A 21,482-nucleotide genomic window follows, 5' to 3' on the forward strand; every position below is an offset into this window, starting at 1 on the left:
CCCACAACCCAGGACATGAATCCCCTCCCTAGCTGGTCCCCTCGAGGTCCTCTGTCTGTGCCAGCCGCAGATTACCTTTTTAAATTTGTATTTTGGAGAAAGGGTCTCACTGTAGCCCAGGCTGGAGTGCAGTGGTGTGATCATAGCTCACTGCAGCTTCCACCTCCTGGGCTCATGAAATCCTCTCGCCTCAGGACTACAGACGAGCACTACCATGCCCGGCTAATTTAATTTTTTGTAGAGATGGGGGTCTCACTGTATTGCTCAGGCTGGTCTCAAACTCCTGGTCTCAACTGATCTTCCCGCCTGGGCCTCCCAAAGCACTGGGATTACAGGCGTGAGCCACCGTTTCCCGCATTAGGGTGCCTTCTTGTTACTCCCCTGTTGTCTTTTTTTTTTTTTTTTTTCCTCTGTCTCTATGTTTATACCGTGGTTCTCAAACTCTGGGGAGCTTTCAAAAGTCCCCACGGAGCCACACCCCAGAGCAAATGAATCCGTTTCCTCTCTCACTATCTTTAGATTCGTGGGGTAAAAACCTCAGAGAACAGAGGACCTCTCAGAAGCCTCCAGCAGCCTCTCAGCTCCCTGACCTCCTCCCGTCCCCTTCGACCCTCTCCTCTGCAAGCCCCTTGGCCACCGCTCCCAGGCCCACACCCCAGCCCGCGTAATGACCCCACACCTCACCCCCTCTGAGTTCTCTATTTCCGGCACTCCCCCCTCTGCTCCGTCCCTCCCTTCTCTTCATCACTTGCCCTGGTATCTGCAGGCATCAACTTCAATCCACCGGCTGGGCGCGGTGGCTCACGCCTGTAATCCCAGCACCTTGGGAGGCCGAGACCGGCGGATCACGAGGTCAGGAGATCGAGACTATCCTGGCTAATATGGTGAAACCCCGTCTCTACTAAAAATACAGAAAATTAGCCAGGCGTGGTGGCGGGCGCCTGTAGTCCCAGCTACTCGGGAGGCTGAGGCAGGAGAATCACCTGAACCCAGGAGGCGGAGGTTGCATTGAGCCGAGATCACACCACTGCACTCCAGCCTGGGCAACAGAGCAAGACTCCGTCTCTAAATAATAAATAAATAAATAAATAAATAAAATAAAAACTTCAATCCAGCACCAGCAGCACTTTCTCACTACCCAGCAACCCCCTTCTGCCATCACCACGATGGCCTTCTGGAAAACATGTCCACTCCCATGCCCATCTGTCCTGCTATAGGACCAGCCTGGCACAGCGCTAGCCAGGCATCTGCTCTCTGCCTGCACCAAGCAAGCCAACACTGCTCGGGAGGGTCACCCCACAGCTGCCAGTGTCCCTTCTCATTCAGGGGCACATGTCTCAGAGAGGCACTCAGCACGGTGCCCCCAACCTCTGCCCTCACTATGCCTCCCAGTTGCTTGTTCCTGCCCTTTCTGAGCAGCTTCTGAAACTGTAATTCACCTGTGAGTCTCCTAGGGGTCTTGGTGAGGCCCGAGATTCCGCAGGTCCACCCCGCCAGCCCCCAGGCGTGCTGACGTCGCTGTCTGTGGAGCCCACTCTGTAGCAAGGTCTGGGATGACTTCCCACCTCCTCCTGTCTCCTCAAACAAACCGTGGTTCCCACTTCGTTGAGAAAACAGATGGATCAGAAACACTTCCACTGCCTCCACCATCAAACCACAACTCCTCCTCCAGCCTCCCTTCTCCTGCACTTCTTCTATCCGCTTCAGTGGCAGAGGGCCCTTCCCCATGAGGGGCTGCAGGGACCCTGTTTCTTCAGAGGTTCCCTTCTTCCACACTCCATCCTCCTCTCTCTCTCTCTTTCTTTCTTCCTTTCTTTCTTTCTTTCTTTCTTTCTCTCTTTCTTTCTTTCTTTCTTTCTTTCTTTCTTTCCCTTTCTTTCTTTCTTTCTTTCTTTCTTTCTTTCTTTCTTTCTTTCTTTCTTTCTTTCTTTCTTTCTTTCTCTTTCTTTCTTTTCTTTCCTTCCTTCCTTCCTTTCTCTTTCTTTCTTTCTCTTTCTTTCTCTTTCTTTCTTTCTTTTTCTTTCTTTCTTTCTTTTCTTTCTTTCTCTCTCTCTCTCTCTCACTCTCTCTCTCTCTTTCTTTCTTTTCTTGAGACAGGGTCTTCCTCTGTCACCCAGGCCGGAGCTCTGGAGTGCAGTGGTGCAATCATAGCTCACTGCAGCCTCAAAATCCTAGGCTTCAGTGATCCTCCCACCTCAGCCTCCTGAGTAGCTGTTACTACAGGCATGCACCATGGTTGGCTAATTTTCTTATTTTTTTGTAGACTCAGGGTTTCATCATGTTGCCAAGGCTGGTCTTGAACTTCTGGGCTCAAGCGATCCACCTGCCTTGGCCTCCCAGAGTGCTGGAATTACAGACATGAGCCACTGCACCGGGACCCCCTCATTCTTTTTCCATGACTTTCTCGTGGGCACCGAGGCTCTGGCGTCTCCTCCTGACCCACGTCTTGAGCCATTTCTGGGCCCCCCGAACAAAGCTTCTTGATGGAACTGGCTTCCTTCTCTCTGCTCTGCAACTTCCCAGTCTCTTTCATGTGTTACTATTTCTGCTTTTCTTATATACATATAGAAAATATACTTTTGATTTTTATTCAAGTTAGATATGTCCATTGTTTAGAATCAACATGCAGGGGCAGCCTCACTCCCATTTCTCACTTATTTTTTAAGAGATGGGGTCTCACTCTGTCACCCAGGCTGGTGTGCATTGGTGTGATCACGGCTCACTGTAGCAATCCTCCCGCCTCAGCCTCCTGTGTGTAGCTGGGACCACAGGCACAAGCCCCCATGACTGGCTAATATGTAATTTTTTGTAGAGATGGGGGAGGGTCTCACTATATTGCCCAGGCTGATTTCGAACTTCAGTCCTCAAGAGATCCTCCTGCCTTGGCCTCCCAAAGTGCTGGGGTTACAACGTGAGCCACCACGCCCAGCCCCTTTTCCCACTTCATAAGGACAACCATCTCAACTCTTTTAGCTCGTGATTAGTCATTTTTACCTCCGCATTTCCTACATAACATGTTTACATTGCTTCTTTTCCAGTTTTAGGCATTCCTTACCAACCTCCCACTTTGGGAGAAGAGGATTTAGCTCCTTATGTCCATCCACTCCCTCTCCCACCCACTCCCACATCCTATCCCCCCTCACATCACAGTTGCATCATAACATTGGTAAGACTGGAAATGTTTACATATTGTGGAAATGTTATTTACAGCTCTGTGTGGAACACTATAATTCCTTTCTCTTTTCTTCCTTTTTTTTTTTTTTTTTTTAATAATAGGCTTTGTATTTTAGAGTAGTTTTAGGCTTACAGAACAATTGAGCAGAACGTGTTTCTTTTTATTTTTTGAGACGGAGTCTCGCTCTGTCACCCAGGCTGGAGTGCAGTGGCTCGATCTCGGCTCACTGCAACCTCCGCCTCCTGGGTTCAAGAGATTCTCCCGCCTTAACCTCCCGAGTAGCTGGGATTACAGGTGCCCGCCACCATGCCTGGCTATTTTTTTTTTTTATTTTTAGTAGAGACGGAGTTTCACCATGTTGGCCAGGCTGGTCTTGGACTCCAGACCTCAGGTGCTCCGCCTGCCTTGGCCTCCCAAAGTGCTGGGATTACCTGTGTGAGCCACTGCACCTGGCCTGAGCAGAATGTGTTTGAATGGACCAAGAGACTTTCAGTTTTGTAGTATACTTCCTCTCCTCCCAACAAATTTCTCCTACCATTAACATCTTGTATCAGCGTGGTGCACTTGTTAAAACTGATGAACCAAGATTGATACATAGTTACTAACTAAAGTTCATATGTTACATCTTCGGGGCTCACTCTTTGTATTGTAGAGTTCCATGGGTTTTGACAAATATGTTACAGGTCCACCCTCCTAGTATCATACAGAATAGTTTCACTGCCCTAAAAATCCACCACGCTCTACCTCTTCATCCCTCCCTCTCTCCCGCCAGTCCCCTGGCAACCGCTGATCTTTGTACTCTTTAGTTTTGTTTTTTCCAGAATGTCATATCACTGGAGTCAGAGAGTACTTTTCAGACTGACTTCTTTCACGTAGCGATACACGTTTAAGGTTCCTCTATGTCTTTTGGGTGGCTTGATGGCTCATTTTATCACCAAATATTCCACTGTACGGATGTACCTATGGAAGGACATTGCCATTGTGGTTTCTTGCAAGTTTTTGCAATTATGAATAAAGCTGCTATAAATATTCATGTGCAGATATGACACCAAAAACACAGGCAGCAAAAACAAGAATAGACAAGTGGGGCTGGGCACAGGGACTCTCGCCTGGAATCCCAGCACTGTGGGAGGCTGAGGCGGGTGGACTGCTTGAGATCAGGAGTTCAAGACCAGCCTGGGCAACATGGCAAAACCCCATCTCTACAGAAAAATGAAACAGACAAGTGGGACTACATCAAACTAAAAAGCTTCTGCTTAGCAAAAGAAACAGTCTACACAGTGAAAAGATAATCTATGGCCGGGCGTGGTGGCTCATGCCTGTAATCCCAGCACTTTGGGAGGCTGAGGCAGGCAGATCACCTGAGGTCAGGAGTTTGAGACCAGCCTGGCCAACATGGTGAAACCCCGTCTCTACTAAAAATACAAAAATTAGCTGGGCATGGGGGCGCATGCCTGTAATCCCAGCTACTTGGGAGCCTGGGGCAGGAGAATTGCTTGAACCCAGGAGGTGGAAGTTGCAGTGAGCTGAGACCGCACCATTGCACTCCAGCCTGGTCAATAAGAAAGAAACTCTGTCTCAAAAGAAAAAATAAAAATCTGAAAGACAGGCCAGGTGTGGTGGCTCACACCTTTAATCCAGCATTTTGGGAGTCCAAAATGGAGGGACTGCTTGAGGCCATGAGTTCGAGACCAGCCTGGGCAACATAATGAGACCCTGTCTCTAAAAAAAGAAAAAAAATTCTCAAAATGGTATTAGCACTCCTGTGTTCTTTACAACAATATTCACAATAGCTAAATGTAGAAATAACCCAAATGGGTTCAATGGATGAAAAAAAATGTGATCTATACATGCAACAGACTACTACTATTAAGCCTTAAAATTATGCGATGACAGGCCAGGCACGGGTGGCTCACGCCAGTAATCCCAGCACTTTGGGAGGCGAAGGTGGGTGGATCACCAGGTCAGGAGTTCGAGACCAGCCTGAAACCCCCATCTCTACTAAAAATACAAAAATTATCCAGGCATGGCGGTACATGCCTGTAGTCACAGCTACTCAGGAGGCTGCGGCAGAAGAATCACTTGAACCTGGGAGGTGAAGGTTGCAGTAAGCCAAGATCACGCCACTGCACTCCAGCCTGGGTGACAGAGCGAGACTCTGTCTCAAAAGAAAAAAAGAAAGAAAGAAAGAAAAAAAAATATGCGACGACGTAAATGAAACTCAAGGACATTATACAAAGCAAAATAAGCCACAGAAGGACACATATCTGATAATTCCACTTATATGGGATATCTAAAGAAGTCTAATTCCTAGATTTTGGTTCTATAGTTGTCAGAGTTGCAGAAGAAAATGGGGAATAGCTCATCAATAGACATAAAGATTCAACAAAGCAAGATGAATAAGCTCTAAAGAGCTGCTGCGTAATTCTGTACTTATAGTTAACAATACTGCATTGTGACTGGGCACGGCAGCTCACGCCTGGAATCCCAGCACTTTGGGAGGCTGAGGCTGGAGGACCACTTGAGCCCAGGAGTTCAAGACCAGCCTGGACAACATAGCAAAACTCTGTCCCTACAAATAATTTAAAAAATTAGCTGGACATGGTGGCATGTATCTGTAGTCCCAGCTACTCTGGAGGCTGAGGATGGAGGATTGCTTGAGACCAGGAGATGGAGGCTGCAGTGAGCTGTGATTGTATCACTGTACTCCAGGCTGGGCAACAGAGTAAGACCATGTCTCAAATAAAACAACCATGTATTGTACATTTAAAAATGTGCTAGGAGGACAAATCTCATATTAAGTGTCCTTACTACAGTAAAACGAAACTAGCAAATATTCATGTGCAGGATTTTCTGTGGGCATAAATTTTCAACTTATTTGGGTAAATACCAAGGAACACTTGATATTTTCTGCCATTCTATGGCTTCTCTTCACATTCTCTTGGCAGTGTCTTTTGCAGGGCAGAAATTTTCATTTCAAATTTCTTTCCCTTTTCTGCTCAAAAGTTTTGGTTTTCCTGGGTTTGACAACATTTTTGGAGAGGGAAGTACTTGTTTACCTACATGTTTATATATCGTTCAACCCATATTCTCCCCTACTTGTGTAAATGTCTCCAAAATTCAAAGACATTAGGTATTCTATCAGTTTCATCTTCTTGAAGCAATCTCTTCTCTTATTTCAGTGTGAACTGCGAGATTTCCTTCTCCTCTCTCTTATGTTCAATTCCTATTTCCTGGAGTCCAGATGTTACTCCTTTTTTTTTTTTTTTTTTTTTTTTTTTTTTTTTTTGAGATGGAGTCTCACTCTGTCTCCCAGTCTGGAGTGCAGTGGCATGATCTTGGCTCACTGCAACCTCCGCCTCCCAGGCTCAAGTGATTCTCCTGTCTCAGCCTCCTGAGTAGCTGGGATTATAGGTGCGTGCTACCATGCCTAGCTAATTTTTGTATTTTTGGTAGAAATGGGGTTTCACCATGCTGGCCAGGCTGGTCTCAGACTCCTGACCTCAGGTGATCCGCTTGCCTTCGCCTCCCAAAGTGCTAAGATTACAGGTGTGAGCCACTACGCCCTGCTCAAGTCTTACTCTTTATTTTCTTGTTTACTGTTTCTTGTTTTACTTGGTTTACTCCCTTACCTTAGTGGAGTACATCCTTCAGTAGCTTTCTCAAGAAAGGGTGCATAGGAGGTAAAATTTTTGAGTTCTTGCCAATCTGAAAATATTGTTTTTTCTACTCTCACTTTATTAGTAGTTTGGCTAAGTATTGAATTCTATGCTGAGGCTGGGCACAGTGGCTCATGCCTGTAATTCCAGCACTTTGGGAGGCCAAAATGGAAGGATCACTTGAGCCAGGAGTTCAAGACCAGCCTGGGCAACATGGCAAAACCCTGTTTCTACAAAAATTAAAAAATTAGCCAGATGTGGTGGCACTGCCTGTGGTCCCAGGTACCCAGGAGGCTGAGATAGGAGGATCACTTGGGCTCAGGAGGTTGAGATTGCAGTGAGACATGATAGTGCCACTGCACTGTAGCCTGGGTGACAGAGCAAAACCCTGTCTTTAATAATAGTAGCAAAAAAAATAATAATAATTTTAGGCTGAAAATAATTTTCTTTTCTACTTTTGAAAACATAGTTCCAGCAGGGCGCAGTGGCTCATGCCTGTAATCCCAGCACTTCGGGAGGCCGAGGTGGGTGGATCACGAGGTCAAGAGATGGAAACTATCCTGGCCAATGTGGTGAAATCTCATCTCTACTAAAAATACAAAAATTGTCTGGGTGTGGGGGCATGCGCCTGTAGTCCCAGCTACTTGGGAGGCTGAGGCGGGAGAATCGCTTGAACCCAGGAGGCGGAGGTTGCAGTGAGCTGAGATCATGCCGCTGCACTCCAGCCTGGCGACAGAGCAAGACTCCGTCTCAAAAAAACAAAACAAAACAGAAAAACATAGTTCATTGTCTTCTCGTTTCCAGGATTGCTGTTGAGAAGTCTGATGCCATTACGATTCTTGATGCTCTATACAATATTGGAGAATTTTCTTCTTGTCCCTGTGTTTTGAAATTTACTGGTGATAGGCTTTGGCATGGGTCTGTTTTTATCCTTAGTTTTTGTTTGTTTGTTTGAGACGGAGTCTTGCTCTGTCACCCAGGCTGGAGTGCAGTGGTGCCATCTTGGCTCATGACAACTTCCACCTCTTGAGTTCAAGCGATTCTTGTGCCTCAGCCTCCAGAGTAGCTGGGACTACAGGTGCGTGCCACCACTCTCGGCTAATTTTTTTTTTTTTTTTGTATTTTTAGTAGAGACAGGGTTTTACCATATAGGCCAGGTTGATCTCAAACTCATGACCTCAAGTGATCCTCCTGCCTCGGCCTCCCAAAGGGCTGGGATTACAGGCATGAGCCACTGCATCTGGCCTATTTTTATCCTTTGGATGGTCACTCCATGGGCTCTTTCAATCGGGAAACTCAGGCCCTTCAGTTCTAAGAAATATTGGAAACATTTCTTTGACTATTTCCTCTCCTCTGTACTGTCTTTCTGGAGCTCCTTTGTTCAGATATGGGATGCCTGCAATGATCCTCTAATCCTCATACCCTTTCCTTCCTATTTCCCATCTGTAGTAGTCATGGAGGTGGCTGCTTGGTTCTCCCTTCAAGAAAGAACTTTCAGGCTGGGCGTAGTGGCTCACACCTGCAATCCCAGCACTTTGGGAGGCCGAGGTCAGTGAATCACCTGAGGTCGGGAGTTCGAAACCAGCCTGACCAACATGGTGAAACCCCACCTCTACTAAAAAATACAAAAGTGAGCCAGGCATGGTGGTGGGCACCTTTAATCCCAGCTACTCAGGAGGCTGAGGCAGGAGAATGACTTGAACCCAGGAGGCAGAGGTTGCAATGAGCCGAGATCACACCATTGCACTCCAGACTGGGTGACAGAGAAAGACTCCATCTCAAAAAAAAAAAAGAAAGAACTTGCTATTTGGATTTGAGGATTGCAGTTGGCTGACAGCCTTCAACTACAGTGTCTTTGAGATCTGCCACAGAATTTGAGCCAAGACAAACGTCTTGTTGGGCAGCTCCAGCCAATGACTGAGGACAGTGGGGACAGTGGGGACACTGGGGCTCCTCTCCTGCACAATGTTTGCCCTTGAGCTCCTCCATGGGTTGGCCAAGACTGCTGGATCAACATCAAAGTCGCTGCCTAGCTCTTTAGCTCTTTTTACCTTCTTTTCTTTTCTTTTCTTTTCTTTTTTTCTTTGAGATGGAGTCTTGCTCTGTCACCCAGACTGGAGTGCAGTGGTATGATCTTGGCTCACTGCAACCTCTGCCTCCCAGGTTCAAGTAATTCTCGTGTCTCAGCCTTCCGAGTAGCTGGGACTACAGGCGCGTGCCGCCATGCCTGGTTCATTTTTGTATTTTTAGTAGAAACAGGGTTTTGCCATTTTGGCCAGGCTGGTCTCGAACTCTTGACCTCAGGTGATCCACCCACCTCGGCCTCCCAAAGTGCTGGGATTACAGGTATGAGCCACCGAGCCTGGTCAATAGTTTTGATTTCTGGGCAACATACTGAGAATCATCTTCACCCACAAAAAACCATTTTTAAAAATTAGCCAGGTTTGGTGGTGCACACCTATGATCTCAGCTACTCAGGAGGCTGAGGTAGGAGGATTGCTTGAACCCTAGAGGTGGAGGCTGCAGTGAACCCTGATCCCACCACTGCCCTCCAGCCTAGTTGACAGGGTGAGACTCTCTCTCTAAACAAAAACAAAACCCAAAAAACTCACAGAACTATTACTACTATATTTAGATATTTAAGAAAATATACTATAACTATGAAACAAAAGCTAGATGCTATTTGACAGGGGGAGGGACCTCCAGGAATGAACAAAACTGTTTTGTAAAGATGGGGTCTCACTATGTTGCCCAGGCTGGTCTCAAACTCCTAGGTTCAAGCAATCCTCCCACCTCAACCTCCCATGTAGCTGGGACTACAGATGCACACCACCATGCCTGGTTAAGTTTTACCTTTTTTAGAGACAAGGTCTTGCTATGTGGCTCAGGCTGGTTTTGAACTCCCGGCCTCAAGCAATCCTTCCAGTTCAGCCTCCCAAAGCGCTGGGATTACAGGCATGAGCCACTGCGCCTGGCTGCAAGGACATTTGAGGATTTAAGCCCTTCTTACCCTAGTCCTTCTGGGGTTCAGCCCCAGCTTTACTCTCATTTCCAGAGGTACTTAGGCTATTAATGCCAGCACCTTTGGGGGATTTCACAGTATAAATTATACTCACTGGCCTGTCTTAACCCCAGTTTAGGGTTCACTTAAAGTGCAAATTCCTCAGCCTGCTAAGTCAGTTATTACCACGTGTTCATTTACCATCCCAGATTCCAAAATGGTGTTGCTATTTTCTCCATTTTCATTTGATTAGTTCTCACTGCTTCATGCTGTGTTAGGCAGAACAATGGCCCCCTGCAAACGTCCATGTCCTAATCCCCAGAAGCCGTGAACATGTTACCTTCCGTGGCAAAAGGGACTTGGCAAATGTGATTAAGGTTAAGAAGCTTGAGAAGGGGAGATCAGTCTGGATAATTCAGGTGAGCCCAATCTAATCACATGAATTGTGAAAACCTTTCCCAGGTGTAGTCAGAGAAAGTGATACAGCCACGAATAGTGGCCCACACCTGTAATCCCAGCACTTTGGGAAACCGAGGCGGGAGGATCACTTGAGCTCAGGAGTTCAAGATCAGCCTGGGCCACATGGTGAGACGCCCCCGCCTCTCCCTGGCCCAATCCTTATAAAAAATTAAAAATTAGGCTGGGTGCAGTGGCTCAAGCCTGCAATCCCAGCGCTTTAGGAGGCTGAGGTGGGCGGATCACCTGAGGTCAGGAGTTTGAGAACAGCCTGGCCAACATGGTGAAACGCTGCCTCTACTAAAAATAAAAAAAATTAGCCGGGTGTGGTGGTGCACGCCTGTAATCCCAGCTACTCAGGAGGCTGAGGCAGGAGAATTGATTGAACCCCGGAGGCGGAGGTTGAAGTGAGCTGAGATCTCGCCACTGCACTCCAGCCTGGGCAACAGAGTGAGACTCCGTCTGAAAAAAAAAAAAAAAAAGAAAAATTGGCCATGGTGTAGCGGCGCATGTCTGTAGTCCCAGTGACTCGGGGGACTAAGGAGGGAGGACCACTTGAGCCCAGGAGGTCAAGGCTACAGCAAGCCTGATTGGGCCGTCGCACTTCTGCCTGGGCTACAGAGCGAGATCCTGTTGTTGTTGTTTTTTTTTTTTTTTTTTTTTTTTGAGACGGAGTCTCGCTGTGTCGCCCAGGCTGGAGTGCAGTGGCGCGATCTCGGCTCACTGCAAGCTCCGCCTCCCGGATTCACGCCATTCTCCCGCCTCAGCCTCCGAGTAGCTGGGACTACAGGCGCCCGCCACCACGCCCGGCTAGTTTTTTGTATTTTTAGTAGAGACGGGGTTTCACCATGTTAGCCAGGATGGTCTCGATCTCCTGACCTCGTGATCCACCCGCCTCGGCCTCCCAAAGTGCTGGGATTACAGGCTTGAGCCACCGCGCCCGGCCTGTTGTTGTTGTTTAAAAAAAAAAGAAAAGAAAAGAAAAAAGAAAGTGATGTGATGAGAAAGCAGAGAGATGCTACCTTGCTGGAGGGAGGGGACCACAGGCCAAGGCATGCAGGCACCTTCTGGAAGACGGAAAAGTCAAAGAAATGGGTTCTCGCCTGTAGCATCCAGAAAGCCCTTCTAGGAAGAGCTTCCTAGAGCCATCCTGTCAACACTTTGATTTCAGCTCAGTGAGACCTGTGTCAGTTTTGACATATAAAACCATAAGAATTAATTTGTTTAGTTTAAGGCAACTAAGTTTATGGCAATTTGTTATGGAAGCAATAAAAGACTGATGCCCGCACCTTAAAAAATCCACTCACTATCCTTTTCCTTTTCTTTCCTTTTTTTTTTTTTTTTTTTTTTTTAGAGACAAGGTCTCCCTTTGTCACCTAGGGTGGAGTGCAGTGGTGTGATCACAGCTCACTGCAGCCTTGAACTCCTGGGTTCAAGCCACCCTCCCACCTCAGCCTCTCCAGTAGCTGGGAATACCGATACATGCCACTATGCCCAGCTAATTTTTAAAAATTTTTTGTAGAGACAGGGCCTTGCTTTGTTGCCTGGGCTGGTCTTGAACTCCTGAGCTCCAGTGATCCTCCTGCCTTGGCCTTCCAAGGTGTTGGGTTACAGTCGTGAGCCGCTGTACTCAGCCTCACTATCCTTTCAATGGGGCTTTAGGATATAGAGAAGTTACATGTGTGTGTTCAATCTTCCTTCTTTAACCACATCAAACCTGGTTTTGTTTCCACCGCTTCATGATTGCATTCTTTTTTTTTTTTAATTGAGACAGAGTCTCGCTCTGTGCAGTGGTGCAATCTCGGCTTACTGCAACCTCCGCTTCCCAGGTTCAAACGATTCTTCTGTCTCAGCCTCCCGAGTAGCTCAGATTACAGGCGCACGCCACCACGCCGGGCTAATTTTTGTATTTTTAGTAGAGACAGGGTTTCACCATGTTGGCCAGGCTGGTCTCGAACTCCTGACCTCAAGTGATCCACCTGCCTCAGCCTCCCAAAATGCTAGGATTACAGGAGTGAGCCACCGTGCCAGGTTTCATGATGCATTCTTATCAAAGTCACTCTTGACTTCTACATCACTAAATCTAATCTTTTTTCTCTTTAAAAAAATTACTTACGTTTTTAATTTTAATTTTTATATATATATATATATTTTTTTTTTTTTTTTTTTGAGACGGAGTCTGGCTCTGTCACCCGGGCTGGAGTGCAGTGGCCGGATCTCAGCTCACTGCAAGCTCCGCCTCCCGGGTTTACGCCATTCTCCTGCCTCAGCCTCCCGAGTAGCTGGGACTACAGGCGCCCGCCGCCTCGCCCGGCTAGTTTTTTGTACTTTTTTAGTAGAGACGGGGTTTCACCGTGTTCGCCAGGATGGTCTCGATCTCCTGACCTCGTGATCCGCCCGTCTCGGCCTCCCAAAGTGCTGGGATTACAGGCTTGAGCCACCGCGCCCGGCCAAATTTTTATATTTTTTAAAGATAGGGTCTTCCTCTTTTGCCCAGGCTAGAGTGCAGTGGTGCAATCACTGTAAGCTTGAACTCCTGGGCTCAAGCAATCCTCCCGCCTTGGCCTCCTCCCGAGTAGCTAGGACTACAGGTGCATGCCACCATGCCTGACTAGTATTTATTTATTTATTTATTTATTTATTTATTTATTTATGAGACAGAGTCTCTCTGTCTCCCAGACTGGAGTACAGTGGTGCCATAATGGCTCGGTGTAGCCTTGACCTCCCGAGCTCAAGCAACCCTCCCACCTCAACCTCCTGAGTAGCTGGAACTACAGACACGTGCCATGATGCCTGGATTTTTTCCTTTCTTCTTCTTCTTTTTTTTTTTTTTTTAATAGAGATGGGGTCTCACTATGTTGCCCAGGTTAGTGTCAAACTCGTGGCCTTAAGTGATCCTCCTGCCTCTGCCTCCTCAAGTGCTGGGATTATAGCTGTGAGCCACTGCGCAAGCCCTATTTTTTTTTTCTCTAACTTTTTGTAAAGATGGGGGTCTCCCTATGTTTCCCCGGCTGGTTTCAAATCCTGGGTTCAAGCAATCCTCCTGCCTTGGCCTCCCGAAGTGCTGGGATTGCAGGCATGTTCCAACGCTCCTGGCAGCTTAATCTAATCTCGTTTCCCTGGAGTGTTCACATCTTTGAAGCGGGTGGACCATGCCCCCTCTCCTCGAGACACTTCCTTGGTTTCCGTGACTGCACATGCTCTCAGTTTCCCTCCCACTTTCCCAGCTGCTCCTTCTCTGCCTCCCTCGCTGGCTTCTCCTCCACATGATCTCAATACCGCAGAGTCCTCAGGGCCCTATCCTGGAGCCTCTTCCCTCCCCTCTCTCCTGTGAGATCTCATGGCTTGAGACACCATCTGTTTACCAATGACCCTGGAGTTCCGCCGCCAGCCGAGAGGCTCCTCTTCTGAACTCCAGACTCTCATTATGATGTCCTCTCTTGACATCTTCACTTGGACACCTAAGCTGCTTCTCAAATGGAAAATAGCCATGACAGGACTTTTTTTTTTTTGAGACGGAGTCTCGCTTTGTTGCTCAGGCTGGAGTGCAGTAGTAGGATCTCCGCCCACTGCAACCTCCGCCTTCCAGGTTCAAGCTATTTTCCTGCCTCAGCCTCCCTAGTAGCTGGGACTACAGGTGTGTGCCACCATGCCTGGCCAATTTTTGTATTTTTAGTAGAGACGGGGGTTTCACTGTGTTGGTCAGGCTGGTCTTGAACTCCTGACCTCAAGTGATCTACCCGCCTCGGCCTCCCAAATTGCTGGGATTACAGGCATGAGCCTGTATTCTTGATGTTCTCACCAAGCCTCTTCCCTCCATCGAATCTGCCCATTATACATGCACCTCTGTAATTCCCAAAGCCCAGATCACCCCAGGTTCCCTTCCTCCTCTAACCCATCAGAAAATTCTGTGGATTTGTCTCCAATGTTTGTTTTTACTTTATCTTTGTTTTTAGAGACAGGGTCTTGCTGTCTCACCTAGGCTGAAGTATGGTGACACAATCACAGCTCACTGCAGCCTCAAATTCCTGGGTTCCAGCAACCCTCCCACCTCAGCCTCCCGAGTAGCTGGGACTACAGGCCCGTGACACCATGCCCAGCTAATTTTAGAATTTTTCTTTTGTAGGGATAGGGTCTCATTAGGTTGCCCAGGCTGGACTGGAGCTCCTGGGCTCAGGCAATCCTCTATTTATGGTCTCCCAAAGTGCTGGGATTATAGGTATGAACCACTGTGCCCAGCCTCCTTAATATTTTTTTTTTTTTTTTTGAGACGGAGTCTCGCTGTGTCTCCCAGGGTGGAGTGCAGTGGCGTGATCTCGGCTCACTGCAAGCTCTGCCTCCCGGGTTCACGCCATTCTCCCGCCTCAGCCTCCCAAGTAGCTGGGACTACAGGCGCCCGCCACCACGCCCGGCTAGTTTTTTGTATTTTTAGTAGAGACGGGGTTTCACCATGTTAGCCAGGATAGTCTCGATCTCCTGACCTCGTGATCCACCCGCCTCGGCCTCCCAAAGTGCTGGGATTACAGGCTTGAGCCACCGCGCCCGGCCCCAGCCTCCTAAATATATTCAGAAAGCACTTTCTTACTTCCCCATCTCCAAAGCTGCCCACCACCATGACCTCCACGTTGGCGTCCTCTATTCATTCTGGCCTATCACCATTGATTCTCCCAAGCATAGCCTGAAATATCCTTTAAAATGTTGATCAGATCATACAACTTCCCCCATTTAAGAGCTCTCAAAGGCTTCCCAATTCCATCTGGAACAAAATCCATTCTCCTCGCCATGGGTGCCAAGGTCTGCGTGGCCTGGCTGTTCCTGTCCCTCATGCCCTGCCTCTTGTCACTGTCTCCATCATTTGCTCTGCCTCGGCCACACTGAGCCCTCTCCATGCCCCTGCCTACCTGTTGCTCTCAATTTGCTTTGCCCAAGCTGCTGTTACCACCCCTCTCCCCACTGCTGGCTCCTTCTCATTCTCTAGGTCTCAGATGAAATGTCTTCACCTCCCTGTTTACCGTATACAAAGCGGCTCTCTCCAGCATCCCCGGTAATTTCCTTCGCAGTGGGCTTTGAACCTTGACGATTTGTTCACTTGTGTTTTGTTTGACTCCCTCATTAGATATAAACCCCATGAGAGCAGGGATACTATTTTCAGTCCAGTTTCTGGTGCTAGCCCTCAAAAGCTATGCAATGAAATTTGTTGAGTGAATGAATGAACAAGCACATTGGGCATCTATTATGTACTGGATGCTTTCATGTGGACTGGACTACATTTCCCAGCTTTTCTTGCAATGAGCTGTTCTGGCCAATGCATGTGGGCAGAAGTAAAGGAGGCCATTTCCAGCTTTGCTTCATAAAAACCTCATGTGTGGTCTCCACTCTTGTTCTTCATCTGCAAGCTGGATGCAGAAGATCCAGCAGTGGCCCTGGGTGATGATGGAGTCACAAGATGAGAGGAGCCTGGATCCCTGAAAGATCACGTGGAGCAGAGTCTCCTCCATCACCACCCCCTGCCAACACACACATACACAGAACATAAGGCTCTTCTGTGTTGAGCCATTATGATTGCCAAGCTTATTTATTCCAACAGCTTGGCTCACCTTAATTAATACATCAAAACACCAGATGTAGGTGGCTGGTGAACATCACTGTGGGTGATGCGTTTGCTGACAAATTTTCATCAAATGCAGATGTGTTCCCTGTGGGGCTGTCTCTTGCATCGTCCCACAACAGAAGCCGAGGGCACAGTGCTCACACCTCTATTATAGCACATTGCGCTGTCTGTTGGAGCCTGTGTTGTTTTGTCTTCACTAGGCGGCAAGCCCCTCCAGGGACATGGCTGTGTCACATTCATGGCAGTGGCTTCAGCATCCAGTCCGCAGGGAGCCTCAGGGGAAATGTACTGAATCCACAAAGGAGTGAACTGGTCACCTGCCCCGCTTCGTTGCCTTTCTTTCCCTACAAATGCCTGAGAAAGTCCAACTCTTTAATTTTACAGAGACCCAAAGAGAAGTGACTTCCCCAGGATCACACAGAAGCGGGATGCACCAGAATTAGCCTGCCCGGGGCTGTGAAACGTGGCAGCCAGCTATTCTAGGAGTGAATCCTGGAGCCTACCAGGGGCTGGAGCAAGGCTGGGAGAGGCGGGGCAGGGTTGGCTGGGGGCAGCCACAGATTTCTCTAAGTCCCCAAGGTGACCCCACCCAGCCTCACTGCCCCACTGCCCCTCCTCCAGCAGCAAAGAAACACTCCAGAGCCTTCCGTCCCACCCTCCCCAGCCAGCACTGGCTCCTGCAGCCTGGGCGGACGCATCACTCAGTATTTTTAGCTTCACCACCTGGCACCTGTGGTCACTGTCTCTGCCCAGCCTGGCCCTGTCCCCTCCCAGGTCTTAAAGGGCCAGAACGTGCCAGCTAGAAAGGAGACAAGCTCCTGCAAACACAGGCTACCATCCTCCCAGGGCAGGAGGCAGAGAGATATCCCCTACAGAGTCCCCCAGAATCAGAAGTGGGAGATGAAGGGATGAGGGAGGAGGGGGCAGGATTTCACAGCTGCCAACCCTAAGGCCTGTGCCTGTCTCTTTCTGAGGCTTCCCAAACGCTAGTTTGCTTAAGTTGTTCACCTGGAGGAAACTGATCAAAATTACACATCCATCCTAAGGCCTGAAGCTGCAAAATCTCCGAGGCAGGGTCTGGGAGTGTAGTATTTTTTAACAATTCAACTCAGATTATTCCCATGCCCTTTCTCTCTCTTTCTCTTTTTTGAGACAGGGTCTCGCTCTGTTGCCTAGGCTGGAATGCAGGGGCGTGATCATAGCTCAGTGCAGCCTCAAACTTCTGGACTCAAGGAGTTCTCTTGCTTCAGCCCATGGAGTAGCTGGGACTACAGGTGCATGCCACCATGCCTGGTTAATTTTGTGTGTGTGTGTGTGTGTGTGTGTGTGTGTGTGTGTGTGTGTGTGTTTAGATGGGGGTCTCACTATGTTGCCTAGGCTGGTCTCGAATTCCTGAGCTCAAGCTGTCTATCCGCCTTGGCCTCCCAAAGGTCTGTGGTTACAGGTGTGAGCCATCACACCCAGCCTGATGCCCTGTCTTTCAATATCATATTCGTTCATTCATTCACTCATTTATTCATTCAGCAAGCATTTTGTGTGTTCACGATGAACATGGGGTTCTATCATGAGACCATTGCTCTGGAGTTCAAGAAGCCCTTCTGCACCTATTATTCCCTTGCCTCTCCTCACTTGCCCCTATTTTGCCTCGAGTCTTCTCCATTGCTTGCTCCAGTGCCTATGGGTCAGGTCCCCAGCTCCGCATCCAGGCCCTCTATGATCTGGACCCATTCTGCCAGCCTCATTCCCACCATCCACACTTCATTTCTTGTTTGCACCAAGCCTTCCCTCTTGCTGTTCCCACTGCCTGCGATGCCCTTTCCTCAGCCTCTCTCGCCCCTGGGAGGGCACTTGCACGTTAAGACAGACCTGGTGGGCCTCTGATGGCTCCTGTGGGCAGAGGTGGTCCGTCTTGCCTCCTGACTTCCCAGGCACTGTGCAACCATGCCCATCAAGATGCCCACTACTCTGTGCGGAACTGACCTGTCTTCTCTTTTGTCTCTCCTAGCAGGCTGCGACCCTGTGAGCCGGGTTCCAGTCCCCAGCCCAGGCCCTGGCAGTCTGTGGGTGGCCAGTCACTGTGTTGAACGTTAAGCTAACAACCACAGCAGGGAACATCCTCCCATTTCACAGACAAGGAGACAGAGGCCCACGGAGCGGGAACTGTGGACCCAGAGTCCAACAGAGAAAGTCAGGGAGGAACCCGGCCTAGGCTGCAGGAGCCCATGCCTGGCCCGCTTGTCCTGCAAGGGTCCTGGAGGGGAAAACTCGCTTGGCCCACGCCTGCCCTTCTCCCCACCCAGGGCACGGCAGTGCTGACTCAGACAGTGATGGAGGCGCAGGCAGGCTGGGCTGGAGCAGAGGTGACCCCTGTCTCCCCTGCAGATCACTCCCAGAGCCTGTGGTCACGGCTTGGATAATGCACTTGGCTGGAGCCTGGGTTTCCCTGCAGGTGGGGGTGGGGAGAGCTGGCTAAAGGAACAATGGTCTCTAGGGCATGAACTCCCACTGGGCCCCAGGCACAGCCCTTCCCGCCACATAGCTATGCAGAACTCACACCTGCTCCCACAAACATGTACACAGGCTCACAGTCACACACGGTCACCCCCAATACCCAGTCATGCAGCCACACAAACCATTCTCTCTCTCTCCCTCTCTCTTTTACACACACACACACACACACACACAAGCAAATACACACGCACACATTTTCACTTAAGAATTCAACAAAGATGGAACACCTGTTAGGTGCCACTGCCGTGCAGGATGGAAAGGTGGCTCTCAGGTTGGGGTGGGACAGGGACATCCAGGAGGGCTTCCTGAAGGAGGAAGTGTTGCAGCTGGGCCTGGATGGAGGAGAACAGGGAAAGAGAAGTCTGGGCAGAGTTTCACTGGAGGTGAATATAGGGGAACACAGTGAGATGAGGCGGGGGATGTTGGCCCCAATCACGCAGGCCTTGAATGCTCAGCCGAGTGTCAACTTCATCCCACGGGAGCTGGGAGCCATGGAGGGCTCTGAGCAGGGGAGGGACATGCTCACTGTGGAAGAGGACGTGAAAGCCACTCTGGGGCCAGGGTGGGGGAGATAGGGAGGAGGCTGTGGCAACAACCAGGTAAGAGATCTGAGATCTGAAGCAGGAAGTGGCAGTGGGTGGTAAGCAGTGGACAGAGAGAGATTGACTTGAAGCAAGATTGCCAGGTCCAGAGACACCCCAGGTCGAGCGCTGTGCCCACCCACTGCCCACCCGCTGGCCACCCACAGGCACTGACCTCCGCAATGGGACTTCTTCCAGCAGCTCCTCCTCCTCCTCCCTGTGGAAGCAGACGAAGCAGAAGGCCGGCACATCATCGACTCCGCAGCCCATGGGCCAGGCCGGAGGTAGCTCCAGGACAGGGCAGGGGTGGCCGGGGGTGGCCTCCACAGCATCGTCGCCAGCCTGGGCAGGAGTCCCCGAGCCAGGGCGCTCCAGGGTCAGCAGCCCGTCAGCTTCGGGGCTCTGCACTTGCCCGCCCGCCACCTGTGCCTTCTCACTCAGGTTGCCCGTCGCCTCGGTGGGTGGAGGAGCCGGGGGCTCTGGTGGGAGCTCCTGTCGTGACCCGCGGGGGTTCCAGCCACGGGGCTGGGCCCTGGGAAGCAGTGTCCAGCCACCTGGACTCCGAGGTGGTTGGTGGGTGGATGGAGGTCCGGCGGTGCTCCCCCACTGTCCCTGTGGAACCCTAGGTCCCCCAGCTGCCCACTCTGTGGCTGTCTGTCAGAGGCAGGACTGGGAGGGCAGGCTCGCAGGTGTCCTGTGCCCCAGTCCCCCTGTCTGTCCAGCCTGTCTGATCGTCTGCTCCTCCCAGTTCAGCCAGCACGGCCGCAGAGGTGGCTTCCCTAAGAAAGTTTGTTCTCCTTGGCTGGGGTGGGTGGCATGGGTGGCCTCCAGGAGAGAGGGTTGGGACCTGCAGCTGAAAGATGGGCAAGGGCCAGGTGAGGTTGGCACGGTGCCCACGCCGTCCTCGAGAAAAGTTCTGACCCCTGGAGTCCCGGTCCCGGCTGTGACTGGCGGCTCTCCCGGCTCGCTGCTCTCCCCAGCTCCAGTGGCTTCTCTGGCAGACTGGCTGGGCTGTGGGTATTAATAGCTCTACATTCACGCTGAGAAGCCTGGAGGTTAACTCCTTCTCTGCCAGAGCTAGGGAGGCGGGCAGGGCGGGCGGGTGCGGCCAGGCGGCCTGGCGAAATGGCTTCGGGGAGTGCAGGGAAGGGCGGTGCCTTGATCCTGCCCCCGCTCTGAGCCTGGCTGCGGCAGCGGGACCCTCAGTGCCACCTCCTGCCCACGAGTCTCTGTGCCGCACTGGGCTCCCAGGGCTTGGGAGTGTGTTGGCCACCTGACCCCTCCACGTGCACCTCCAGGAAGCTGGGGGGCCCTGGGAGGGGGGACTGGGGGCTCAGGGCAGCACCTCTGGAATAGACAGGGCTCAGAGCTTCAGGGAGCATCCCCAGGGCTCCCAAACTCACACAGTCACCCCTCAACTTCCTGGGTCCTCCCATGTTCCCTTAACAGTCACCTTTGCCAACCCTGGGCCCAGTTCTGGGGCTGGCTTCAGTGAGACCCAGCGACGAAGCAGCCATAGTGCCTAGCATATTTTATTGAGGAGTATGGGAAGAGGGTGGGAGTGGGGGAACCAGAAGAGAATTTGTTTGCCTGAATTTATTTATGTATGTATTTATTTTTTTGAGACAGGGTTTCGCTACGCTGCCCAGGTTGGTCTGAAACTCCTGGGCTCAAGCGATCTTCCCATCTCAGCCTCCCAAGTAGCTGGGATTGCGGCGACTGCACCAGGCTTGGAAATGTTTATTGAGCACCTGTCTAGTGCCAGGCACCGTGTTGGACATGGGCATGCAGCAGTGAAGTGAGCAGGTGCCATTCCTCTTTGGTGGGTTTGGGTGTCACTGCAGGAGGTGACACCAGCGGAGCTGCAGCTTGCCTGCATAGTGCCATCATGTGGATTAGGAAAAGCTGCTTCCCACCAAGCAGGTACAGCCCCAGCACCAGCTTGTAGTGAGGACCCAGGCTGGGTTTCAGCCCCACTCACCTCCTCTGCAATTGACAACATGCACAACCATTCACAGTGGCTCTGGAAGCGCCCATAAACAAAGGAAAAATAAATTCAGATTGTCCAAAGTGCTAAAAAAATAAAATAAAACAGAGACATGTGACAGGCTGATGGGGAGGTAGTTAGATGGGGTGGTAGTTAGATGGGGTGTTCAGGGAATACCTCCCAAGGAGGGAACACTGGAGCTGAAACCCGCAGGGGGAGGAGGAGAAGGAGGAGGAAGGATGAGGAACCAGCCAGATCTGGAGGGAGAACATTCTAGGAAGAGGTGCAAAAGCCCAGAGGCAAGAACTGGCTGGCATTTGAGGAGGAGAGTGAGAGGCAGAGGTCTTTAAGCCGGGCCTTGAAGAGTGAGTAGGGTTTTTCAGGGGGCTCAAGAGAGGAGGTTTTGCCAGCAGAGAGAATAGAGTGTGCGAAGGCTCAGAGGCGTGAAAGGCAGGGATGCCACACTGCAAAGCAGCAAGAAGGCAGAGGTAATGTAGTCGG

The 21,482-nt window shown here is 50.3% G+C and overlaps 1 protein-coding gene across 1 annotated transcript in view; it reads right to left on the minus strand.

Annotated features, from left to right (window-relative positions):
* Positions 1–20,082, minus strand: part of SBK1 (SH3 domain binding kinase 1) — a 67,495-nt gene extending 47,413 nt beyond the window's left edge. The window contains exon 1 of the mRNA XM_009196208.4: positions 19,170–20,082. Coding sequence (XP_009194472.1) covers positions 19,170–19,264 — 95 coding nt within the window. The 5' untranslated portion in view covers positions 19,265–20,082. The remainder of the gene's footprint in view (positions 1–19,169) is intronic.
* Between the last annotated feature and the right edge of the window lie 1,400 nt (positions 20,083–21,482).

Source organism: Papio anubis, chromosome 18, assembly GCF_008728515.1.
Source record: "Papio anubis isolate 15944 chromosome 18, Panubis1.0, whole genome shotgun sequence".
Lineage (NCBI taxonomy): Eukaryota > Metazoa > Chordata > Mammalia > Primates > Cercopithecidae > Papio > Papio anubis.